The sequence below is a fragment of the Camelus dromedarius genome, chromosome 14, assembly GCF_036321535.1.
Source record: "Camelus dromedarius isolate mCamDro1 chromosome 14, mCamDro1.pat, whole genome shotgun sequence".
Classification (NCBI taxonomy): domain Eukaryota; kingdom Metazoa; phylum Chordata; class Mammalia; order Artiodactyla; family Camelidae; genus Camelus; species Camelus dromedarius.
The window spans coordinates 7124804-7152669 of NC_087449.1; the positions used below are offsets into that span (position 1 = coordinate 7124804).

General features: G+C 35.3%; 1 protein-coding gene across 3 annotated transcripts in view; it reads left to right on the top strand.

Annotated features, from left to right (window-relative positions):
• Nucleotides 1–27300, top strand: part of SYDE2 (synapse defective Rho GTPase homolog 2) — a 37933-nt gene extending 10633 nt beyond the window's left edge. Inside the window, exons 3-8 of one of the 3 annotated variants that reach the window (XM_031465507.2) lie at nt 3702–4801; nt 8472–8598; nt 16963–17144; nt 19665–19896; nt 24267–24314; nt 24889–24954. In XM_031465507.2, coding sequence (XP_031321367.2) covers nt 3702–4801; nt 8472–8598; nt 16963–17144; nt 19665–19896; nt 24267–24277 — 1652 coding nt within the window. In that variant the 3' untranslated portion in view covers nt 24278–24314; nt 24889–24954. Of the gene's footprint in view, nt 1–3701; nt 4802–8471; nt 8599–16962; nt 17145–19664; nt 19897–24266; nt 24867–24888 lie in introns of those variants that run through there. The other 2 variants (XM_010987175.3, XM_064493383.1) reach the window with 2 other exon arrangements.
• Nucleotides 27301–27866: the final 566 nt, after the last annotated feature.

Sequence of the window (27866 nt, forward strand, 5' to 3'; positions counted from 1 at the left end):
GAGGACGCCCGCCCTCTGAACTGTTAGGGAGTCTCCTGCGGAGCAGCCTGGGCGCGCCCCTCAGCTAGTGAGTCCCAGTTGTGCGACAGGCCTAGCCCAGCTCCCTCTGCCCTTGGATGGGCTAGTTCCACGTTGTTTCCCAGGGCTTTCTCACGAGGTTAAGCTCCAGTTGCTCACAGTGGTAGCAGCCTTGATAATTCACCTTGAATTTTCTCCTGAATTTCCTCAACTTTCTTGCTGATGTTTTTGTACTTTACAAATAAACTACTTGCATTCGGATCCTTTTCTCTGGTATGTGAGGAGGAGTAAATGTTATATTGCTAAGAAAAAAGTGAGTTAAAAAACAGTGTATACACTGTGATGCCAGTTTTGAAAGGAACAGTGAAAAGCTACTCTGGAAGTGTTCATGCCTGCCACCCCCACCCCCACCACTCCCCAGTGCTGGGATTAAAATTGTGTGTGTGTGTGCATTTCTAATTATAGACTGATCTTTCCAGAGTGAATGTGTGTTTCTTTTGTAATCTGGATGGGAAGGGGAATAAATACTATATAAAATAATAGTTTGGAACACAGGTGGTGATCTGGGTGGAGTATGAGGAAGGCTTAGCAGGAGCAGGGCAGGCAGGTAGTGATGGGTGTGGGATAGTGCAGAAGAGGCGGAGGGCACAGGATAAGAGCAACATTAGACAGCCAGTGTCTCCAAAGTGAGCTACACTTTGACTTAATACTTCTTTAAACTTTATTATTTTATGTTTGTGGCAAGTTGTGAATCTGGAAAGACAGACAGTACAAAAAAAAAAAAAAAAAAAACACGAAACACCACCCAAACTTGAAAGTACAATAAGGCTGTCAGTTGTGTCTTCTTTCTTACTGTGATTCTCCTCCTAAGCGTATTATTATAATAAGCACATTCCTAAGTTGACCAAAGGAAATATTTAGACAATTTATTTATATGTCATCTCTTTTTTAAGTTTGGTAAGAAAGGTCACTTACCGGAAGTGATATGTTTTCTTTAGCAACAGTGGCAGAAATCTGTTGAGAAGTAGGTAAAGAGAATGGTTGAATTTCAAAATAATTTTTTGATCAAGAAGTAGGAAAGTCTGTATTTTGGGAGGGGAGCCATTAGGTTTGTTTATTTATTTATTATTATTATTTTTTGGTTTAACTGGAGGTATTGGGGATTGAACCCATGACCTCCTGCATGCTAAGCATATGCTCTACCACTGAGCTATACTCTCCCCACAAAGCTTAAGTATCTTTAATATAAATGATAATGCTATGGTCATCCTGACACAATTATGCCTTGTTTTTTGCTTATTAACTTTGGTGTGTATGTATACATACATTTATATATAGATTTTCATTTTGTACTTTCCCCTTATAAGCTACAGCTAATCTGTGATTTGGTTAACATAATTGTGTAATTTTAAGTGATTGTTGAACTTGGTGGATTTTATGAAAACAAAGCATTTTTGTTTTAATGAATTCATTCTTGTCTGCAGTAGAAATTACTAACATATACGGTATTTCAATAATTAGGTAAGAGTTTCACTAGGAAATATTAAATGCACAAAGTATAAAAAAAGAATGTTAGATTAACTCATGAATAATTTAATAAAACCTAGAGCAATTTCATATACTGGTTGTCTTTTTTAGGCCATGACAAAATAGGTGGTGGACTGTAGAGGGCTCTCATTACTGTAGAATGTTGTAGGGAGTAAACCAGTAGACTACCATTTATAGTACAAGGGGATGCTTTGTCTAGTTTATCAAGCACCCATTTCTTATTAGTTGCTTACCAGAAAAGCCCAGCAGGCATGCTTAAAATAGTCCTTTCTCTATAAAGAAACTGCTTTGTCGTTAGCACACATAAAGAAGGGTGGAGGGAGAATATTATATTAATACTTTAAAGAAAGGTCATTTAATCTATTGATTTTTGAAATGAATAAACACTTTTTTCCCTCATTTGAATTGTTGTATTACATAGAGTAGCCTCTATGTAATAGGGCCCCTAAGGATCTTTATAAGGAATAGTTAAAGTATGAAAAATTAATTTAAATTTTAAATAATTAGGAAATACTACATGGTTCTTCTAAAGGCATAATTTAAATCTATATAATATTAGATTTTTAGATGCTATTTTTATTTTGCTTTATCAGTTTGAAAACTTACTAGGAACAGGTTCAGATTTTAAAATGAAATTGATTAGGCTGTACATTCTTTTTTTTTTTAAACTGGAGTTTTTGTTAACTTCAAAATAGTAGTTGAAGAAAGGTCTTTGAAAATCAATCTGATGTGTACGTGTGGAACAGAAAAATGTTTAAAAGAATGGAGAGACTGAAAGTGTAGTATTTTAGAGCGCAGACTCTGAAAGCCTGTGTGTAGCTTTGAGTCCTGGTTCTTCTATTCAGCAACTTTGTGATCTTAGACAAATCAGACATTTTGTGCGTAAGGTTCCTTATCTGGAGAGTGGGGTGCTAACGGTATCTTAACTCTTAGGGTTGTTATGAGAATTAAATGAGGATCTGCATATACTAAGTATTAAATTTTTCATACTTTGTCTAGCTCATTAGATGTTGGCTGGTATTATGTTAATAATAATTAGATATCAATAATTTAATAATAACAACATGAAGCTCCTTTTAATATTATTTTCACCACAGTTGTACCTTTTTTAATCTCCTGATAGTGTGGTTTTATGATGACTAATCTCTTGGTGGTATGGGCTATTAATTATTTGTACTTTTCTGAATTAAAAAAAAAACTTTTTATTGTAAACCTGAATAGTTTTGACATTCAGAAAAAAATAAAGCTATTTTTGTATGGAGAAAAATTAAAAAGCATTTTAATGCTTTACCCTTTATGAAAACAGAAAATAATAAGAAAACATATTTATATCTCTGTACTGTCCTTTATTACAATTGCAAGGAGAGGCCCTAATTTAGCTTTTGAAGTTCTAGGGAATTTTTGCATTCAAATAATATAAGAAAGAAGATGTCTATACAGTATTAAAAATTATTTAGCTAGATTTATGATATTCAATATTCAGTTATTCCTGCTTGACTAGAGTTCATTCTATATAACCTTTGGTGATATGTTCTAATAGAATTTTAGAACAAGAAGGGGGCTCTTAGTTGCCAAAATTACATCCTTCTTATGTTTTTGACTTTTTTTTAACCAGCAATGCTATGTGATTAAATTTAGTTTTTAGAGGATTGTAAATATAGAGGAGTCATTCTTATAATAGGTAGGATTTCTAAATAAATATACCAAAATAGGAAATATGTTAAAGTAAATGTTTTAATATGCTAAAATGCACATTAAAATAGGAAGCTTTCCTAGTTTTTTTCTGATATCCACTGTTAACAGTTATATATACTCACTGAAGAATATTGTAGTGGGAGAGATTTTAAAAAGAACCTATATCACCCTTCCCCCAAAACCTTCAGAATAGAAAAGCAGGTGGAGAGGGAGGTGCTTCTTTCCACTCTAAGCTGTGTGTAGATCTTGGCATTCTGCTTGAACATGGCCGTGGAGATTCACCCAAACTTAACTAGGTCTCCCTGTTGAGATGAGACAAGGAGGAATTTCTGTCCATGTGACAGTTTGTTAAGTTGGTGGGTTATAAAGTAGGAATAAAAGTTTAAGACCCTTAAATATAAAAACATATCACCTTATAATATCTTTTTTTTTCCCCCAAGGTCCTGGGATCCTAGCTGCTACAAATAAGACTGAATTGGGAGTTATAGAACCATCTCCAAGCCCTAGCTCTGTGAAGAAAGGCAGTTCAATTAATTGGTCTTTTCCAGATAAAATAAAATCTCCACGAACTGTGAGGAAACTTTCCATGAAAATGAAAAGGTTGCCAGAACTTAGCCGAAAACTGAGCGTTAAAGGAACCTTGAATTATGTAAACAGTCCAGATAATAGTCCTTCCTTGTCTAAATGTAACTGTCAAGAAATTCATCACGCAGTTATTCTGCCTTCTGGGAACACAACCACAGCTGCTAGGAGGAATGTTATAAGTCGGTACCATCTTGATACCAGTGTGTCTTCTCAGCACAGCTACCAGAAGATAACTTCTGTGAGTTCTAAGTATTCCTGCAAAGGTGGTTACCTCAGTGATGGAGATTCACCTGAACTTATAGCTAAATCTAGCAAACATGGATCTGAAAACAAGTTTGCAAGAGGAAAAGAAATAATTCCAAATAATTGCAGCAAGAATGAGATAGACATTGACGCTTTTAGACATTACAGCTTTTCTGATCAGCCCAAGTGCTCACAGTACATATCGGGGCTCATGAGCGTGCACTTCTATGGTGCTGAGGACTTAAAACCACCTCGCATAGATTCAAGAGATGTCTTCTGTGCAATTCAGGTCGATTCAGTAAACAAAGCCAGAACAGCTTTGCTTACGTGCCGGACAACATTTTTAGACATGGATCACACTTTCAACATAGAAATTGAAAACGCACAGCATTTGAAATTAGTAGTATTCAGTTGGGAGCCCACTCCAAGAAAAAACCGAGTGTGTTGCCATGGAACTGTTGTTCTTCCCACCTTATTCAGAGTGACAAAGACACATCAGTTGGCTGTCAAACTTGAACCCAGAGGTCTTATTTATGTGAAGGTGACTCTTTTGGAACAGTGGGAGAATTCACTTCATGGACTAGATGCAAATCGAGAACCAGAAATATTTGGCGTTGATATTCGAAAAGTTGTAGAGAAAGAAAACACAGGCTTGATGGTACCACTCCTGATTCAGAAATGTATTATGGAAATTGAAAAGAGAGGCTGTCAGGTATTATGTTATTGCCTCTTTGTCTATTTGATTAATTAGTTAAACTTATAATAAGTCTTGGGGGAAGGAGTTCAAGGTAAGGTAAAAAAAAAATCTAACTTAGACCTTTTCTCATTCCTCCTCTTTGTTTTTATTCCGTTAATGTTTAGGGTATAATTTATACCTTAACCTATGTTGTTAATGATTGAAAGCATGCTAGATGGTCCCATAATTTATGTTGTGATGCAGAGCTGCGTGGACCCATTCCTAAAGATGAAGATTGCTTTACAATGGCATTCCTAGGAAAAGCCAGTGCGGATAACATAGGCAAAGACCAATTCATTTAAGGAATGTTTCTGCATGGTTTGACATTCCTTTGGTAGAAAGTTCCAACAGTGAATCTTGTAACCCTGTTTCACTCCTAAAATTAATGCCATGTTTCCTATTCTCCCTCGTTCCACTCTTTGGAAAGTATAAGCTTTGCATCTAAGGATAAGGAGAGGTCCTACTAATAAAAGCACATCTCACTCTCTTTTCCTTTTAATAAGAAGGTAAAAGCATCCATTAAAACAAACAAAAGACCTGGTGATATTTGTAACGAGATATGTAAATGTTAACCAGTTGGTAGACTTTATCTTTCTTTGTTTTCATGACTACATGTAGACTATGACAATGAGAAATGGCATATAACTGACAATATTATTTTGAGGTACAAGTAATTATTATACTAATTCTTAGAATACAAAATAAGCTTAAAAATCATTACCTTCGGAAATATTTTGCTTTAGTGCTCTCAGAATATACAACCTTGATTAAAAAACATTGAGGATAAATATCACAAAATCTGAAGTATGATTTCTTTATAAGTATGTAGAAATGAACTTAAAATAACCTATCTTGAACTTAACATGAAAACTGTAGAAACTGGATGAATTAGTGGAGTTTTGTATTAAGATGTAGGAGACTTGGATTCTGGTTTCTCCTACGTTATTGGCTGTGTGATGTTGAGCAAGTCACTTAATCCCTGTGGGTCTTACTTGTTTTTATTAACAAAAATAGACACAGTAGCTTCCTGCAGCTGAGAGATAGGACATTTGAATTTTTGAACCCCCTTCTCAGATATGTGATTCTGTCAAGTCGAGTTTATGTTGTCTGTATGGAAGAGAGGCTTTTAGTTCCCCATCCAACTTTTGGTCCAGTTACTTTTTTCTTAAGTTTCTCTGTTTTCCCTCCATTTTTTTCAGGCAGCATGTAGGGAGGTCAGAGATTAGGTAGACTTTAAAGCTAATCATTGCTTTCATTTTTTAAAAAAAAGCTAATTATTAAACAAACTTTTACAATTGTGTATTGAAATAAGTAACTCAAAGAGCACTGTACTTTTGCAGTCTATTTTCAGAAAATATTTTATAAAGAGCAAGTGTAAAAGACCGTTGTGACCGATTTAAAATGCCAAGAAAATATTTTTAGCAGCGCTTTTCATTTTTATACTTAAAGTTTAGGAAGAGTCATTTCAATAAAGAATTACTTCCTGTGAAATAAAAGGTAAATTTTGCAGTTGTGCATTTGGAGCTATACTTTTTAAACACGTTTTCTTGTTTTGCCTTTTTTGCGTCTTCCTGTTCCACCCCGACACACATACAGTAAGAAGCTAATTATGCCTGCATTTTACAGACCAGCATACTGCTTAAATTTTGTTTACCTTTTTAGTCAGTACTTATTCTTGTTTTTTTACCATAAAAATCAGATTTTGATGGTCATACAACAATAGTTTGTGGCATCTTCCAAATGCTTTGACGTCTGCTACCACTCATCTTTCTTCCAATGGGAAAAATTACTCTAGAAATCACACTTACGGTTCATCCAGTACAGATTCTCTCTCTAATAGAGGCGTCAAGCATGTACTTTAAGTGTTTGATTCAAGAAGTCAGCCTCTGAACTTAGGGCTATGTCCTAAATTATCCTTCCCTTGACATGTCTATATTAGATCTTCCTTCTTTTATTCACCTTTAAAAATATATGTGTGATTTCAGCTTTTGGGATAACACGTTCCATTAATGTATTACTTGCTGTTGAAGTATTGCTTTCTTCAACTTGTTCTAGGTTCATCTCTTTTTCAAGTTCAAGGCGATACATCCTATGGGATTTTGTGACATTTTATTGTGCTTACACCAGAAAGGCTGTATTCAAGTTAGTTTCTACTAATGTGGTAGCATTTCCTTTGACCTTGCTTAATGTTTTAGTTTCATTTTCTGGATCATCTCTGCTCTGCCTTTCCTCCTTGCGATGATGTGACCAGCATAGTGCATGCTGTTCTCAGTGTGAATTCACCATGAATGTGGATGGGTAGGAAATTGGAATCTTCTTCCCAGTGTAATCCTTGGTTTCCCATATTATGTTGATCCTTTGGAATGTATCAGCACTTTGAATTACATTCTCTTAGAAATAGTGGTAGGTTCCTTATTACCTTTCATTAGTGCTTAATAGCTTGTCATCTCAAATATTTCGGGTAACTTTTCCCCGTATCCATTACTGCTACTTTTGAGACCTGCCTTCTGCAGTGTGTCCTGTCAGTTATTTAAGGACTCAGGAGAGTTCAGTGTCATCAGTAAACCTGGAAATTTCCTTCGTGTACATCTTCTAGATCATGTTAAACCCTTTAAAGTGGTCCCTAGTTCAAATCCTTGGGGGTCCCATTGTGTGTTTTTACTTCATTTCTGTCGTGAAATAATTTCTTTATCTATAACTTCTTTCAATTCAAGATGATTAAACTTCCTAAATAGTCTTTGATGTGGAAGTGTAGGTGGGTACAAGACACCAATTGTTTTTCCTAATTTTCTTAAAGGTTTACTCTTTTAAAAACTTCAATGGTTTAATCAGGCGTATTTTCTCTTTAAGATACTGTGTTGATTTCCTAGTGAATGTCTTAAGATTTAATATTTTAGAACCTGTATGAACTAACAGTGTTTAAAAAACAGATTTTTTAATGTAGGTTGAGGAGGGGGTGGGTGGTATCTGTGTTTTTTATGTACATTTTGAACTAGAGGTTTTATTTTACCATTTATATATTATTTTAATTGAATTTCCTCCTTTGCTTTATAATTAATTTGATAAGTTAAAAAGAATCCTAGGTTTGCTCTTATTTCTTCCTGAAAAAAAAAGAATTTTAAGATAAATTTATACAAATAGTATACTGGAAACTTACTTCAAAAATATACTTTTTTAAAATAAATAAACCAAGCTTTAGAGAGTTTAAGTAACTTGCGCAAATTCACTAAGCAGGGAGTGACTGAGTGGGGCTCATGAATCTAAAACCCTCGTTTAACCACTATGCTGTGTTTCTTCAGTCTAGTGCAAAAGATGTGAAAGGGCACACTCATCGGGCGTGGAGATACTGGTTAAGCGTATAAAACTAAAGGGAAGAGATTGTATCTTTGCTTAAGATAGCCAGCACTACAGAAATCATAGTATATTGCTGGAATGTAAATGAAAGAATAGAACATGTTTTATTAATCTATATAACTATAATCAGTATAGTCTATGGTGAGATTTTCAAAAGCTGTGTTTGAGGTATTTTTAATGAAATGCCACCAGAACATATTTGATAACCAAGTTCATGTGATTTATACATACTGCACTATTGTATTTTCTGTTTATCCAATTTACCATAATGTGGCCATTGTTTCATTTCTAGGTGGTAGGCCTGTACCGATTGTGCGGTTCGGCAGCCGTCAAGAAAGAACTTCGAGAGGCTTTTGAGAGGGATAGCAAAGCCGTCGGTCTGTGTGAAAACCAGTACCCAGATATAAATGTGATAACAGGTAAAATTAGATTCTATTTTATGTACGCACTCTGGAAAGACTACATCTCCAGGAAGGAAAATTGAAATACTGTTTTGCAGTGTAAATTTAATTTGGTGTTATTCTGAAATCTTACTTTCCTTCTGTCACAAACACGACTGCTATTTTCTGTGGGAAGGCACCAAGATACAGTCCCTCTCCTCAAACAGCCAACAAGTGTCGGGAGGAAGTAAGACTTACGTTACATCGTCTGTAGTCATAACAGAAGGAAAAGGGCACCCTGTCTTCATAGATGGATAAATGAAATGTCATCAAAGTTCAGTCTGACTGGAGCTTAGGTGATGTAAGGGGCATTGACTATCTGGGTAGAGAATTTAGGTTTATTTACTAGGCAGAGAGGATCCATCAAAGGTTTTTGAACAGAGGAGTGAAATCTTTAGGGGTAGCCTTCAGGAATATTTATCTGGCAAGTCCATGAGATGGACTGAAATTAGAAGTTACAAGAGGAAGGAAAACCAGTTAGGAAGCCTCGGTGGTAGTCTCAGCAGAGAGGTACTGAGAGCCCTTTTGTAGCAGTGGCAACAGGAAGGAATTGAATTGGAAGGATATAAAGAAAGAGTGCCCAGACATACATGACTTTGACGCCTGGCTGATTGGGTACCATTAGCAGAAATAAGAAAGCTGAGAGGAAAGCTACTACTTCTGGTGGAGAAATGTAGGAAAAGATTATGAACTGTTTTTTTCAAACATATATTGAATTTGAGGTCCTCGTAGGAGACCTCAGTGGATGTGTCAAGCAAAGTTGAAAATGCTCATCTGCAGCTGAGGAGATGTGGTAGAATGTGATGGGTCTGTATTTACCCAAGTGACGAGTACACTCTCATGTCTAGCATTGGAAACTCACTTCTGGCACCTCCGAGAGATGGAGGTGGAAAATGGCAATTTGATGGTCATTGGCACTAGTTATAATTAACGCCTTGCAACTGTCTGTAAAGTTTGAAAAGACAAGAACTTTGAGGATCTGCAAACTTTGGAGGCAGGGAAAGAAAGAAGAAACAGCTAAAGGGATTGAGAGGAAAGGAGTCAGAAAGTTTGGGAAACAAGAGACCAACAGAGTTTTAAGGAAAGGTGTGGTGCAGTGCCATTCTGTGGAGAGATCATATATAAGATGAGAACAGAAAAAAGGCCTTTGAATTTGGCCATTAGAAGATTTTTCATAACTAATCGATACTCAGGGACTATTGGCTTATAATTCCATGTTTTTTTTTTAATTGTTGTTTTACTTTTTCTTAGCAAAAGTTTCAAGCATATACAAAAGTAGAATGCTATTTTAACCTTTTTTATCCATCACCTGGCTTCCATAATCAACACATGACCAAATCTGTCTCATTTATACCCCTCATTTGATTCTCCCAAAACTTGGATTATTTTGAACCATATCTCAGATACCACATCCTTTCACTTGCAGATGCTTTTGTATGAATTTCCAGGTCATCTGTGCATTTTGATAGTCTTTCTTGTCTCTTTATCAACTACCATTTTTTTCCTTTCTGTAATAATAGTATTTATTTTTCTCTTCTAGTTTGCTTTCTTCTTTTACACACAATTAATTGCCTAGGTAAGAATTTGAGGAAGGTTCAATTTGCATATATTAAAGAGATTTTTATTGGTTGAAATCCTTAAAGCTAACTTTTAGGATTGAGGCTTTCCAAATAATTGAGATTCCCAGTCTCTGAACTCTGAACGACTGTATTTTCATAGGGTATTTAATATATATATTTTAGACAACTAAAACTTTGATTCCCCAGCATTTTAATTCTAAGAGAAAACAAAGCAAAGCACTTTTTCTTTCTTACAAGTTTTAGCAAACTGGGAACAATGGTTAGTTTTATTTTTATAAAGAAAGAAGACATAATTTCTATTTTAAAAGGGTCATTTCTATTTTAAAAAGTAGAATTTTTCCATTAGTAATATATAATTAACAAAATCAGCAAAGGATCCATTTTATGAATTCATTGAGGAGAAATTTTATAAATAGCAATTCTCAGGAAATTACACTTTATAACTAAATGAAAGGAGGTTTTTTCTTGGTTAAAGCCTTGTCTTAGAAATAAAAATTATGTCAAATTTTTAAAAAGATGAAGTGATGTGGTTTGAATTATTTGCTATAAGAGACGGTCCTTAGTTGGAAATTTGCAGCATATGCAGGAGATACGAATAATAGGCCAATGAGTGTTAGATTTACAGCAGCATTCTGTTCAAAATTAGAGAGTCTCCATAATTTAAGATTTGGGTATTTCTTGGCCCTATTTTTTGTATATTCCATTTCAGTAAAGCTGTTTTTCAAAGGAATCTAGAGCTATTTTCTTTCTTGATAAAAAGCCAATGAAATGATTTAAGATTTGTTTGAGAAATATCATTGAAATTGCAATAAATTATACACAAGGGCTCATCATGGCTCAAAATAAAGAGTATTGGTGACTTGGGGAGTGTTGCCTCATGTGTTTGTTCCACGTGAACTCACATTTTCAAGTAAACTTTGAAATATAATTAACAGTTCAGTAGGTCTCAAAAAAGAGATATTAAAGAAGTGAATGGTAGCGTTTACTCACAGTTTAGTGTGTTCTTAGTAGTGGGTTTGTCTGGAACACAGAATCAAATGCTCTAGACAAACCAGGTTTTTTTTTCAATCAGGTGCAAAATGTATGGTATCAAAATCTATTCATAGTACAAGAGAAGAAAATAGAAAATTCAAAATACTTATTATTCAGCGATTATTAGAAAAGAATAAGTCTCTTGAGGAGGAAAATTCAATTTGAACGCATCTGCCCACTGCAAAATAGACATTATGTGTCAATGCTGCGCAATGAGTATCTAAGCTCAGCACTTAAAAGTTCATTTGGCCGTGCCTTTTTCTGTTTTTTTTTCATTCTTTTTAAAAAAAATTATTTTATATTCCTTTTTCTTTTATTGTGGGGTTGGGGGTGGGGTTAATTAGGTATGTTTGTTTGTTTATTTGTTTTTAATGGAGGTACTGAGGATTGAACCTCCCCAGTTCACAACAGTCTCATGCATGCTAAGCACGCACTCTACCAACGGGCTATACCTCCTCCCCACCTTTTTCTGATTTTAATTCTACCTTAATTCTTTTGTTTTCCTTTGAAAGAAAACTTGATCAGAAATAAGCCAGAAATTATCTTTAAACCATTAATAATTTTCTTCATTTACATATTTACAAAGGTATATTAAACACGGCTTTTTCCCACCATGCATATTATATGTTCTCTGATCTCTGGCACATTAACCTCCAAGTTATTTCTGTTTTTCACGTGGATTGAGCATAAACGTCTAAATTGTATAAACACTAAGGAATGCAAAACATTGAGGAATGGCCATAGATTTAGAAACCAAAACATACTGAGGCAGTGTATGAGAGCCGTTTGAGAACAGACTACAGTAAGCAGTGAGTTCAGAACGAGTAACGTAGGATGCGGTAGATTAATGGATTTTAAAAATTAGTCTGTAGCACCAACCTCCGGAAATGTCAGTGATTCTATATTCAAATCTACCTCCTCTAATGTAGCTCTACTATCTATGTAAGTTTTACCTGAGAAAGAATGATTCTCACGGTTTTGTACTTGTAGTTTTCAATGTTCTGGTCGTAGTGAGTTAATCTTTCGTTATGGTGGACGCTGGTTGAGGATAAGGGCGCTGTCCCAGGAGACAGAGTCTCACTTGAAGAATACTAGATACTTTGCCGAGGCATTTGGACTACAGTGATGAGTAAGAGATTATCTCTGCCTTCAAGAACATTTGTCTAAAAGGGAAGACAGATGCAGACACAGCTTTTTATAATCTGTGAGGAGGAACACCTAACTTACCCTGGGAAAATGAAGGAAAGCTTCCTGGGAGAGAGGACTCCTCAGCTAACTTTTACAAGTTGAGCTGGACTTAGCAAGGCAAGTGTTGAGGAGAGTAATCTATTAGAAAAAACGGAGATGGGAAACCACCTGGCTTGCAGCACTTGTTAAAGAGGGTGAGTGGTAAGAGGTGGCTGGAATGCCCTCTCAGACTGGAAACCAGAACTGACAACGAGGATCGTCTGGAAACTGCAGAGTTAGAACGTGGTCATCTCCACCCACCCTCCCTCCCTCCCTCCCTCCCTGCCTTCCATCCCTTCTTTCTTCTTTCTCTCACTTGGGTGAGTTTCCATGGAGTAGGTTTTATGACAGCACTTCCACATTAGAGGTGTCCAGGTAGCTAGGAGGGTGAACTAAGGTAAGGAGATGGTGATTTACCAACTTTTTGAGGTGAATATGTGTAATTCTATAATGATTGTCTTTTTCTTGTTATTCCTGCGTATTCCTGTGTGAAAAAAAAGCTTAAAAATTGTTCATTTGTGTTGCAGTGCTAAAGGGTAAATACTGAAAGATTATTTTTGTTTTTGTTTTTGTTTTTTTCCAAATCAAAACTGGAGTTTTAAACCTAAGACTCTGTATTCCTGGTATGCTAGCATGATGGTAGCAGTAAATCTCGGAGTGAGAATCCTACAGGAGAAAGGAGAGTCAGTGCATGGAAATGACCAGGGTCTACCTAATCACCCTTCTTTGTCTGGCAGTTAATGAGTTTATTTATTAAATGTTTATTGAACATGTACTATATGCCAGGCATTCTTCTAGGTACCAGGGACAAGTTAACAAATGAACAGTATCTCAGTTCTTATGGCGTATGCATTCCAGTGGGGGGAGAGGGTCCGTGATCAAGTCAATGAATAGTAAGTTACAGTAACTTACCCGCGACCAGCAGGGCGATGGGAACGATAATGATGCCTCCCGATGACCCCTGGTGATTCCTGCAGCGAGGGTGGTCAGAGAAGAAAGTTTCTCTGAGAAGTGCCTTTGGAGCTGAGATCTATATGATATGAAGTTAACCATTGGAAGATCTGGGACCAGAGTTTTAGGCAGAGAGAACAGGGTGAATTTTGTGATTGATAATAAAATATAGGTATTTCAAACCAGCCTCTGAGAGGTAGAAGTAGTTTCAGTGATTAGAATGCCTTTCTAAAAAAGAAACTGTGATGATACCTATGTCGCATCATGGGGATGAGCAGAATTTTCCTGTGTAAGTTGGTCCTTGTGCCTGAATGAAGGTGAGTGGCATATGGTTTCATAGTATCTAACTATTACAGGGCAGCTTAAGAGATGTAGCCAGAACCAGCTCTTTATTTACCTATAATTGCCTTTATTTTCTTCAAGTACATGATAAAAAATTTACTGTGTTGCATTAAATAAACTCCATCATAAATTTTCCCTAAGTCTCCTTTAAGTAGCTCCTGTATTATTAAAGATTGTCACCACAAACTTACTATCTTTAGGTTTTTATGTCCCCAGAGTGTTTGAAAAATGTTAAGAGGGCAAGATGGCTTAAGATGCTCCTATCACTAAGTTTCGGGGAAAAGGCCATATAGATAATTTCTAGGTTGATGAGTAGTTATATGGTCCATGTCAGAATGTAGTATAAATACCTCCTCTCTGTATCATTTTATAAAATCTTTTGATTATTTTACCTGTGAAGTTTGTCTGCTTGTAGAAAAGCAACTATAACTTTTACTTCACTGAACATAATGTACATTGAGCATACTTTAAATGCTTAATATTTGTTATAACAATTGTCCCTTATTTGCTCTCAAATTATAGTGAAGTAAGTAATCTTGAACTGGGATTCATTTAAAAGTCCATTTATATTAATGGTTGTTTAGTATATTAATTATATAAAGGATAATGATATTTGAAATATATATTTCACTAAGTTACAAAGTTATCTTTTCTGGAGATCTTTTAGGTTTTTATTTAACATAATTGCATTATAGGGCAAGTCTCAAACTAACAGGGCACATTGAGTTTTGTTAGAACTAACAAGTCTGGCTTTGTCAGGGAACAAGTATGAAACCTTTAAAAAAAAATTATGCCCTAAGGGCTTAATAGTGTATTTGGCAGCTGCAGAAAATTGCATTTTTACTTATTCTAATTGTCCTCTTAACACTGAATGTTGCTATTCACTGTAGGCAACTAATGATAGTAGTTATAAAGATCATGTGATGTAAGTTAGGGCATGGGAGTAAATTATTACTGCACACGTACTGTGTACAAAATGCCTTATCATTAACATCACTGTACGTCTAACACGTATTGGTCATTGTTATAGGCCAAGCACTTTATGTATGTTGTGTCTGTTTGTAGATATCAAAGGAGGAGTTTGGTCAGTATTCTCTTGGTTCAACTGTTCTGTTTCCAGATTATTACCTTTTTACTGTTGAGTAGAAACTTGTGCTCTCTTAAGGAAAAAGGGTCTCTGGAGGCTTGTGGCACATTCTTGCACCACTTCTGCCTTTCCTATTTAATATCATCTGCAGAACTCTTGGGCATTCCCATTTGTTCAGTGAAGACTTTGATATCTCTCCTGTGGTTATATTTCCAGCTGAAGTCCTGCCATCATCCAGAATGATTCTGACGTACGGATGACCAACCCAGAACACTGTTCCTATGTAACCTAGCTATTGTTGGGTATCAGCTGATACCTTAACCTCTTTCTTGAAGCAGTCTTTCCTTGACTTCCTTGGCAGTGTATTTGCCAGTCCTCTGGCCCCCTCCCCTCTGTGCACTCCCACCTCTTCGTACCACTCAGACTTTTTAGCCCTTCTTCCTTGGCCACCTTTGGAAGATCCTCTTGGTTGATGCTCTTGAGGGCCTTCTCTTATCACTCGGCCTTCTCACGTCACTCGGTGTGCCTCCCTACAATCTCAGTCATCCCCAAGTTCCAGTTACTGTCTTTAAGTTGACCATTCTCAGATCAGCCACCTCTTTCCTGAGCCTCAGATTTTTATATCCAGTTGCCTTGAATATCCCATAGATACCTTAAGCTGAATATGTTCGAAACGAAACTCCTTTCTATCCCCTGAAACATGGTTTTCCTCCTTTTTTCCCTGTTTCAAGTAATAGAGCTAGTTAGTTGCTGAAACCCCAGATCTAGGAAACATCCTTATACCTCCTTTTCCTTCAAAATGACAGATGGATTTTTAACTCAGTGGTCCTATTATGGGAATTTGTCCTACCAACATACCTTGCATACATACAAAGTGATGATGTGCAAGATTATTCATTGTAGTATGTTTTGAAATAACAGCAGATTAGAAACAATCCAAATGGCTGTAGCAACTGACTGGATAAAAGTGTGGGACATCAATACATTGGAACACTGTGATGTGGCTGTAAAATGTTTGAGAAAGCTCTCCATGCATTGAAAATATTGCAAGGATATGATGTTAAATGAAAAAGCAAGAAACGGAACAGGACATGTATGCTACTTTTTATGTAATAAAGAGGAACAAATAGTAATATATTACTTATATTTGCATAAGCAAACACTGAAGGATGCATAAGAAACTGATGAACCATGGTTCTATCAAAATTTTCTAAATGTATCAGATGGAAAACTTTGTTTATGATCATGTTTAAATTCAAATTAAACTTTCAAACTAAGTTCTCAGCTAAGCTGAGAGCATTTTCTAAATCAATATTGTCTATATTTAGATTTTTGCTGCCAGAAGTATCTCCTGTTTTCCCTTGTGATCACATTCTAGCCTTTAGCTAGTATCTTACCTACCTTGTTTATATGTAACCACCATTAATTACCCTTTCCTGTTCCCTTTACTATAGGTATATTGCCTCTTAGTTCATAACCACTCGTGATGTGTTTAGAATCGACTTCCCTTGTTCCCATTATGTGACAAGTCTCATGTTTTCTGTTCTTGGCTTTTGGTTTCATTTGTTTGGTTTTAGGAATGATTTTTTTCCCCATAATATAGCATTAGAGATTATCCAACTATCCAGTATTTATGTTTAAGCCACATCTTCTGCATTAAAGAGGATGTATATTTATACAGCTCGCTTATTTGCAAAGGCTTATGAAAAGTCTAGAAATTTAAAATTCATATAACTGGAATTATTTGCAATTAATTTTAATATGCCTTATTTTCTTTGTTTTTACCTGTATTTAGAGGAGCTTTTTTGGGGGGTGGCAGAGTCAATATGGTATATGGATCAAGAATTACTTTATGAGCAACAGACCTAACATGTATGATACTTAGAAATTACGCCTGTGAGTTTTTAGCATGCTTTCAAAACAAAAAGACAATTAATGAGGGATTTTATAAGGATACAAATGCTAGTGTTTTGTTATAATACTTTCTTTTTATATTGTTGCTTTGATTGTTTTCAGAATATTAAAAGTTCACTGTAATAATACTTGGAAAAAAGTTCACCACAGTGTTTTATTTTACTCTAAAGACTGATCGCCATCTGTCTTTGGTTTGTTTGTTTTCAAAAGGTGTTCTTAAGGATTATTTAAGAGAACTTCCTTCTCCTCTGATAACAAAGCAGCTTTATGAGGCCGTATTAGATGCAATGACCAAAAATCCTTTGAAGATGTCATCAAATGGTTGTGAGAATGACCCAAGTGACTCTAAGTACACGGCTGACCTGCTGGACTGTCTGCCTGACGTGGAGAAGGTACACATAGGTGGTACACAGCCTTCCTGCAAGCTCGCTAATGAGTTACATACTTACTCTAGAGCTGCAGATACTTTTTTAGGTATTTGACATTTGCAGCGCTCATGAGTTTTAGGTCTGCCTGTACTAAGGGCTACTTGAACACCGTAAATCAGGAAACTGCTTCTTAAACAGAATAAATCTAGAAAGCATTTTTATCTTTTCTGTATATGAATTTAGCCCAGCCATGAATACTCCCTATAAGTTTTTAAAGAGTATTGTTATCTTATTCTTCCAACAATGTATGTTAATTATAGGAAAATCGAGAAGATATAGGAAACAAGAATGGAAATTATAATTATCAATATCTAAAGGCAATAATAATTAACTGTGGTTGATTTCCTTTTAATATTTAAAAAATATGGTAATTGTTTTGGTGTACATGGCTTAGCCTCAAGACTTAAGCAACCCTGACCACCTCCGTTTCCCTCCTGCTTGCCCCTTCCCATTTGCCCCCTCCCCACAATCTGAATCCTGGGACCAGTGCCCTCAGGTATGCCTGCAGGAGAAACAGGATGACTGGGGCTGCAGAACCAGCCTTAGCCTCACTTTTGCTGTTGTTTCTTAGAATAAAAGGGAAAGTAAGGGAAAGAAATGTGGCCAGGCTTGTCCAAGTGAGGCCAATTTTGCCTTTATTTTTTATCATCTGAGGGCAGAAAGTCCAAGAGTGAGTGGGCAGAAATATTTTAAGCCCAATAACTTGACTAACTAGTTTACTGTAGTCATCTCAATGGCCCGTGCTCTGTGCAGTCAGATTAGCAATTACTACTCCTTTAGGTGGTGGAGGGGAACAGCTACAGAGAGGTGGGCAGAAGCAGAAGGGTGGGGTGAAGAGGCAGAAATACTCCCTCACCAGTACAAGGTACAGTTGTAAGTGTCATTCTACTTACAAGTGAAGCTTTGAGTGTCAGGGAATTTAAGTCACTTGCCCAAGATTGTATAATTTTTTTGAGTGTTGTTGTCTGTCACATGAATTTAGGTCTTTCTGGCCTGAAAACTCATGCTGTTAATATTCTTTCTGAAAAGGCTGCATAATATTCCATTGGGTGGATTTGACAATTTATCACTACTCTTTTTTGTACAGATTTAGGTTTTGAACCTATTTGTATATGTTTGTACACAGATTTCTTTTCAGTTGGAGTTACTTATTTAGAACAGAATCTCAGAGTGGAATCACTGATTTCAATGATACGAGCATGTCAAGTCTCTTCATACATGTTTTCATATTACTTTTCAAAAGGGATGCAATGATTACGTATTTTGGCTGATCTTCTTTAGTAGACCAAAAAACAAAAGGATTTCTTATTTTAGGCTGCATTTCTTGGTCTGCTATTGAGATTGAACCTAATACATTTAACCAGACTGTGTGTGTGTGTGTGTGTGTGTGTTTGTGTGTTAACTGTGTTAGCACAATGTGTGACTGGTTTTGGTTTTGAGAGATCAATTATAGTCTACCCTAACTTCCATTTTCCCCTTCATTTCTTCCTTTCACAGCCAGACACTGAACGAGTGTTTATTCTGGGGGTTATCACTTCTTCACCACCCCTTTACTACTCAACATGTTACTATCTGGCTTCCTACCCCATTGCTCTGGGCTTTTTCTTGCTGAAGTTACTAATTACCTTCTAATCACCAAATCCAGCTGTCATTTTTGGTTCCAGAAATAATATGTCATTTTGGTTTTTTTCTTTTTTTAATAATTAAAAAAAAACACAGGTTATATTCATTCATTTCTTCGATACAGTTATGAAGAAGAAATTACACTTATTTTATTTTGTTAAATGATTGATCATATGCCAGTATATCAAAAATCATAGTTCCTTTCTGTAATTGCTTAAACCTAAACAACCATTCTACTTCTTGAGCAAACTCCCCTTACTGGTTTCTTCAAGGATTTAAAAAAATATTTTTTCAATAAAAATATTTCTCATTTCTCATGGTACTATTTTTCCCTTTCCCATGGCTTGTCTACTTAAAATATGTATTAGTTAAGAAGTGCATTGGCCTTCTTCCTACTCTGGATCATAATAGAACCTGGCCATGGTTAGCTTCCTAGATTTTAGGGTGATGGTCCCTACTCATGACTAGAGGATTTATCTGAACTTAAAAATGAGCACCCTTATCCTAACCCCTTTTCCCTCACAGCCTTTGCTGTTGTCTTTTTAGAGAAGGGAAGAGAGGGAAAGTTGATGGTATATTTTCCTAGGGACTCCAGCTGAAATTTGGAATGCATTCATGAGCATTTAATAGAATGTATATTTTAACCATTTAATGAATCAGATTATGACACTGAAACCTAAAGATCCTGTGTAATTCCGTAAGAAAATGTTTCAAGTTTCAAACATCCAACTTACAAGAAAATCTTTGAAACAACTTTTTAAAAGTGACAGGATACCGATTCATATTTCTTGCTATGAAGTGTGTCCTTGAATTTGTCCCTGTATGACTGTATTAAGCAAAATTTAATGTGATTCAATCTAGGCAACCCTAATGATGTTGTTGGATCATTTGAAATTGGTGGCTTCTTATCACGACGTGAATAAGATGACTTGCCAGAACTTGGCTGTGTGCTTTGGACCAGTACTGTTGAGTCAGAGGCAAGAGACGGCCACCCATAACAACAGAGTCTTCACTGATTCGGAAGAACTCGCGAGTGCTTTGGATTTTAAAAAACACATTGAAGTTCTTCATTACTTACTGCAACTCTGGCCAGGTAAATGATTCTATGGAAATATTTTTCTCTTTCAATGATAGGGTGTTTGAATTAACTAATCATTAAATATGCCTGTGTATGATTGAAGAAAGTCTTTTCTAGATTTTACTTTCTGAAATAGTTACAAGTTGATACCTGCCCTTCCAATTTCTCCACTTAAATTTTCTGCTTTTGCCGATACTGTTGTAGACATAGAGATCAATGTACACACATTTTGGATTTGGTCAGCTCTGGATTTGAATCCTCAATGTGTCACTTATTATGAGTTTGACCTTTGGCAAGCTCCTTAACATCTTAGAGCCCCAGTATCATATTTTGTCATGTGGCTTTAATAATATGATTATAGAATTTATAGGAAGATTAAATAAAAAATTACTTGTGTAAGGTGCTCAGCACAGCTCTTGGCACATAATAGGTACTCAGTAAATAATAACTTCTTCACTCTTCTTATTTTTATTTCAACTGATTTAAGCAGGGTTTATTTTTCTCCTTAAATCAGGTTCTTCTTCTTGACATCTTTACTGTATTCATGGTCATTCTTCAAATTATCCAGGCTTGAACTGACAATGATCTTTGAGCTTTCCATCTTTCTTACCCATCCCTTATTCCAGTCAGTAACAAAAGGCTGACAGTTATTTTTCTGATACATCTCTTGTATAATTTCCAAGCTAAAAGGAATATGTATTTAATTAGATGTTTTATAAAGGATCTTGTATTTAAGTTCCAAAATTTTCTTATCCCGTAGTAACCCCTGCTCCCTTCCCCCACCCTGCATAGCACCAAGTGTGAAGGTACTTACGCTTAGTGGAGCGCACAGTGCTAGAAGTGCTGGGGTCAGGCTTGGATTCAGATCCGGATTGTGGCACGTCCAGCAGTGTGGACTCAGGCAATACCTTTGTTTTCCTAAGCCTCAGTTTACTTCTCTATAAATAGTGCCTACCTCAGGGCTGTCCTGAAGACTGAGATAAAATACCTAAGGCAACAGCAGAGTGTTTAGCATAAAGCTAGCCCTCCCTCAGTAAATGCGCTTTGTGACTCTTTTATTGATGAGTATGAGAAGGATAGACCGGAGTACGAAGGGTTGCTTGACTTAGTCTTTAAAAAGAATCTAATTAATTTTTAAAAGTGAGTTAAAAATTAAGCTAATAAAATTTTTTAACTTTTAAATTTGGAAAGTTAACATTTTTGCTTTTTTTTTTAAATATAGACTTAAAAAATCATTTCTAATTTAGATTTTAACTGAGTTAGTATTATTTATTATTTAAAAGTCCTGAATGAAGATTCTCTGGCTAATTGGTCTGATTTCTGCATTTGGTGCCCAACATAAGGGATCTCTCAGGTTCAAGTTTTAAATGTGTTTCCTAGCATTTTCTAAAGCTGCTTTAATTTTAATAAAAATGAGGAATTGGAAGAGGAGCCATCTTATCATTCTAATCACAAAGGGAGATTTGATTATCTGGAGATACTAAGTTTACTGTCAGTACCTGAATTCTTTATCATAAGAGAAAAAAAAGGGCACTATGAACTCATCTACAAAACAAAAATAGACTCGAAGACATTGTAAACAGTCTTGGTTACCAGGGAAAGTGGGTGGGAAGGGATAAATTTAGGAGTTTGAGATTTGTAGATGTTAGCCACTATAAATAAAAATAGATTTTAAAAATTCTGTATTAGAGCTTAATGTTATTTCATTATTTTGTAATAGCCATTTTAGTTTTGGGTTTAGAAGTAAAAACTTATGTCGTATGTTATAGAAAAAAGGCAGGTTCAGATCTGAGATTCACTGCACAGTAATTTCAGTGACAACCTTAAGCAACTATCTCTTCGTGTGTAGCCCCTTATTCCAAAGATTTGTTTGGTTGGATTTAAAAATAACTGCCCCATTTCTATAACCTGTTATTTTTCTTTAGTTATAGTACCTCAGACAAAGGACAGAACAGAGCAGAAAGATGAGAGGAAACAGCAGTTAGTTTTGCTCTCTAAGTCACTTGCTTTTAGATTCAAGAAGAGGCAGAAATCAAGTGACTGAGCCTGAGAAAATTGATGGCGATGTAGAGGGTGGGCCATAGGGTACTGACCTGGTGAATGCCCATCGCTGTGCATTCACCAGAAGGCTTTGGCCCTCCTTGCTGTGCGAATCCTACTTAACTCTTCTTCTTGGAATTTCCCCTACTCCAAAGATAAAAAAGAGTCAGTTCCATTCTTTCCTTGCCCACCTTCCTTTTTACTTTCTTAACTTTTTGTTCTGTGTTATTTTTTGTGTTTTTCTTAACTTTGGGCAAGAATATAATTTGCTTTGAGCTTTCTACTTGAGAAATCTTGCCTTCGAAGTGATCAGTTAGAACCCTGCCATATTGGCCCTGGAAGGTAAAAGTCATCCTGCCAATGACTGTTCAGACTGTCTTCTGCCAAAGCCCTAAGATCTTTCGAAGCAGCTTTGGGGCCAGATTGGCAACAGATAGATAAAAGAGCAAAATGGAAATATACTTCCCTTTTGACCAAAACAGTTTTCTTTTCCTCTTTTTTATGTACTGGGTTTTTAATTTTTTACAAAGTTGTTTCTATTTAAAAATAGATTTGCTGTTTTTCAAAGAATATTGAAAATTACTGATAGGATACTCTTTCACTTTACAGGTGGGGAAGTGGCTTTAGAGGGTGTGTGACTCTTAGACCAGCTATTTGCTGTGTCATGTTTTCTATGATGAATAGATTTGGAGCAGAGTTTTTTTGTTTTGTTTTGTTTTGTTTTGTTTTTGTTTTTTGTGTCTTTTTGGAAAAGCTATCAATTTCCCTAATTCTTTTTCTTTCATTTTTCTCATACACTAAGCTTCATGAGGTCAGGGACTATATTTTGTTTACCCTTAAATCTTCATGTCCTAACAGAGTACTTGGCACTTACAAGGCACTCAATTTCTTCTGTTAAATAAGGTAATTATACTATAGACAAAAGGCTAATAAAATGGTGATTAAAAATATAAATCTATTGATAGAAAATAAGATAACAAAGTTTATTAATATTTATCATTACATTTTGAAAGTTTTCCAGCAACTTTACAGACTGCATTTTTCATTTTATTCTGTTGAAGATGGGTGGTCATGAGTGCTGGGAAAGCCAGAACTTTTCTTTTGGGGTTAAAATTAACCATTTAATCTGCATATTTAATAGGGAACCATTTTACCATCAGTAGTTTAAAAAGCTGGTGAAGTTGATTTTTTAGAAATTGAATTTTTAATCTAAGAGATATAAAATACTATCACTGATATCTTAAATATTTTCCAAGAAAATATACAAAAATAATGTTTGAATGGGGATTTGATTAAACAACTTTAAGCAATTGGAAACAAAATGAATATGGGTTTTGCAGGTGAATGTCAGAAAATACAGACAAAATGAACCACGCTTGGCATAGAGTCAAAAATGTTAACTTTGGTTGGATCACAAACCAGATGATCTCAGTGTTAGCAGAGTGCTGTAACGCGTTGGCAAAAACAACAGGCATGACCCTTAAGCTCTTAAGAGGAACAGAAGTCGCACAGAAAATAAAGGGGGAAAAGCAAGGAGACTTAGTGGAGATAAGCAGCTACAGGAGAAAAAGGAATATGAATAATTAAACAGTGGAAAAATTCAGATATCCATTCTGCAGTTACATCAGTCAATGGCATAGGACATTCTATATTAATACCGTTATTAAAGATCAAGTTAAAGTAAATATCAGACCTTTATCTTCTAGAAAATTGTAGATCAAGAGTTTTTAGCTATTCATCATGATATATAATAACCATCATAAAAATACAGATAAATAGAAATATTAAAAACATACCTATACACAGTTATCAAGTATCTAAGTAAAAAACTTATGTGAGCTCTGAAAATTATAAGTATCACTCCAAGTCTGGAAAACTAGGACCATATACATGTTTGTATTATTCTTCAATTATCTTATCCTGTACAGTAGGAAACAAGTATTTATTATATATTGGAGAGTGTACAATTGGTGTGTTATCACTGATTATACGTTCTCTCTGTCTTAGTGAAGGGCAGTATGAATGGAGAGGCACTTACTAATGGAGAATAAATAATCAGAAAAAGAAAGGTGTGATGGGCAGTTATTAATGGCTGTGCCCGAACATTTAAATTAAGTCCATTTTAGATGCAGAAGAGCCTTCGAAGCGTGTTTTGTTTTATACACACAGAAGAGTAAGCGGTAAAGCCTTGGTTTGTTATGAAGTAATGTGTGTCCCCATGGTAATCTGTTTGGCCAGTGCAATGCATATTCTTTGAAGAAATTAGTCTTAATACGAGGAATGTTATTTGAGATTGTTGGATTCCTAACCAGAATGGGGAAATAAAATATCTGTACTATTTTCAGGCAATAAATGAAGACTGTTAGTAGCTAATGCTGTATAATCAAACTCAGGTAACAAGTGGTCAAGTCTAGTATTCGTGCATTTTTATACAAGTGAAATTTGGGCTGCTCAGTAAAGTAAATTATGACACTGCTGCTAATGGAATTGCAAAAAACCACAAAGGTCAGAACTTTTAGAGTGAGCACGTTAGATGCCTTGGCTTCATTTAGATGTTTGCAGATGAAGGAACTTCTTCTTTTGTTTTGTTTGTACACCATCATGCCTTGCCTGCTTTTTGCTGTAGCTTTTAATTTAGAAGAAGCTACCAGCTTAGCTACTGTTTGAATTTCAGCTGGATATTAACTTGCACAGGAAGTTAATCCACATTGGAAATTTGATTTATTTGGGGGTGCTAGAGAGCATGAATTAGCACCACTGAACAGTCTGCTAGCTTCTGTCCCTAATCCTGATTGTGTCTGGTGATAGAAAAAATAATGATGGAATGCTTTGTTTTGGTACTGTGCATGTTTTTGTTTTTATGCATGTTTGTAGTTGATTATTAAATGGCTTATCTTTAGCTTTGCATCTTTAAATTGGACTAAGTTGGATTACTGTCACAAAAGCAGATTTATTGTTTGTTTCTAGTGCAACGTTTAACTGTCAAAGAATCAGAGCAGAAGTCTTCTCTAAATTATTTGAGGCGGAAGAAAGAACGACCTTACCTGTTACATTTGAGTGGTGCTGGTTCATCAGGAGTACTCAGGCCAAGGCAGACCAGGTTAGACAGCCCACTTAGTAACCGTTACGCAGGAGACTGGAGCAGCTGCGGAGAAGACTACTTTTTAAATGCAAAAGAAAACTTAAATGATGTGGATTATGATGATGTCCCTTCAGAAGACAGAGAAAATGGAGAAAACTGTAGCAAAATGTGTGAACCAGGTATCATGATTGAACAGCCAACTCCCATGTCCAAAGAGTGCACATTTCAGACATACTTGACGATGCAGACAATTGAGTCTACTGTGGACCAAAAAGTCAATCTCAAAGATCTACAAGAAAGTATTGACACTTTGATTGGAAATCTGGAGCGTGAGCTCAACAAAAACAAGCTTAATATGAGTGTTTGAGGTTGAGAGCGTTTATTTTTTCATGATGTCTTAAGTTTTAAATCAATCTTTCTTACTTTCTTGTCTCTCTCACAGTGATGTCTTAAGTTTTTTTTTCCTGAAACCTCCAGTTACTTTCTAACAAGTTCATGTGATTCAATTAAAAACACCATTCATTAACATAATTTTTACTGATTTCATTAGAAAATTCTCCTTGGGGTGAAGATAACTTGGACTTCTTGTGGATATTTTGTTAAATCTTGCCAGTTCTATGGACATAACTTTAAAATGCACTTCTAAAGTTCAGAGAAGTTACTAGCCCCTCAGGATTTTTGTGCTTTACAGGAACTGCTTTTCTGGAGCTGAAGCAGATGTTCTGTCTGGAGGAGTGTTGCAGCTGCTCAGTCTGATTTGCGGTCCGAGTTCATGCACACTGCAACATCATTCGATCACTTTTCATTTGCAATGCAAATGCTGCTATAAGAAAACCTTTTTATAAATAAAAGTAAAATTATACAAATATTAATGTATTCTTATTAACATTCAGTAATTATTTAAGCTTATAAAATTCAATATTTTTATAATCCCCCAAATATGTATATATTTATAAGTGCATATATGTATAGGAATTAGATGCGGGGAGGGACTGGCTGCAGAATCACATGTATCTTTAAAATATATGTCATGAGGCCAAAATCATTAGTTTAAAAAAGTCTTTTTCAGGGGAAGAACATTTAAGTTAAAGGAGGAGTTGCATAGAAACACTTGAGCGAAAACACTAGAAGCATCTGAATAGAAAAAATAGGCTTCCCTTTTTTGAGTCACAGAAAGTCACAGTATCTCCAGTGAGAAGTCGTCTTTTAAATTGAAATGTAATTTTTTAAGGTATTAAGTGCCGAGACTTCTGCACTGTTGACTTTAATTTAAAAAATCTTCACCTGTTCTATGCATTTTTATGTCCTGCTTTTTAAAACAAGGTAATTATTCTTAGAACATATTTATTTGTAATAGTACATATACAACATTGATTTTATAATTACTTTCATTTGTTTCAAAAGAAATCTTGCCAGCATACCACGTTATTGATTTTTAAAAATTAACTTATTTTGGCTAAGTATATCTACAAGATAGTCATAGCAATCACAACAGTGTCTGAAAATGTAAATTTAGAGGACTTTTTAAATTAAATTGGAATATATTTTTTTAAACTTTTATACCTACAGAATGTGTAATTTAAAAATTATAAATAAAATTTGAATTACCAACTTAAGATGTAGCAGCCATTAAAAAAACTGATTTCTTGATGTTTTTCTAAATATTAAGGTATTTAACTATTTCTATGCAATATACATTGGTAAATGGAACACCTTGTTATTTAATTTGCAATTTTACTTGTTAAAAAACCAGATAAATAACTATTTTTATATGAAACTTTCATTTTTTAAAGCTTTGTGTAACAATTCAGAAGAATACCAAAAGAATATGTGGTAGATATATATATATGAGTAAGCAGTCAAAAGTAACGTACCTTAAATGTTTTGTAAGAAGACTGTGTCAGTCTTCTTTCTGTTTGCTGTATCGCGCATATTATATGAGTTGAGTAAGTTGTTCCAGAAATGTAAAAGTTTTATTAAAGTATTATAACCTTGGTGTCATCCTATTAATATTATAATGATTTCAAGGATCACTTATTTTAAAGTCTTTTTTTTTTAAAGAACATGTTAAAGTATTGGACCATAATATATTATCCATAAATATATGTAATAACATTTTTTTTCAACTAAAATTCAGTTTTACAGAACCTGCAGGACTTTAAGGACCACACTTATTTTGTTACATTATTTTGGATGGGAATAGTTTTAAAGTTAATCACTGCCATCTTAAATAGAAAATGCTAAATTTGTTGTTTAAATCACTGTCATAATAAATCTCTTTTATTGACTCTGCTGTATTTAGTAGTGCTCAGTAGGTTTATGCCTTTATTTTAAATGGCCTTTTACCTCAAGTCTTTTCTGAGTTTTTAATGCCTGCTTTTTATAATCTTCTAGAATCTTCCTACACTGTTAGTCAACTGTCATTCCCTTCTAAGCCCTCAAGTCCTAATGGTTTTTAGAATTAAAAACAATTTGTGGGGAGGGTATATAGCTCAGTGGTAGAGTGCCTGCTTAGCATGCACAAGGTCTTGGGTTCAATCCCCAGTACCTCCACTAAGAAATAAGTAAATAAAATAAATAAACATAATTACCTACCCCCCACTAAATTTTTTTTTTAAAAAGTTTTAACTTTAGTGCGTGTTCCTGAAAAAGATTCTCAACAATTCAGGTAGATAGAAAATAAGTAACAGTGCTCCTCCCTGCCATCCACCCCAAGCCCACTTCTCAGAGGTAACAGCCACTGTTTAATCTTCAGGCAGCTAACCCCCCCCCCCCCCAACTCCGGGTTCACTGCTACTGTTGTTCTTGGATCGTCATTTAGACAGTGTTGATTGTCCATTATGAGTGATAGCAATTATCTCAT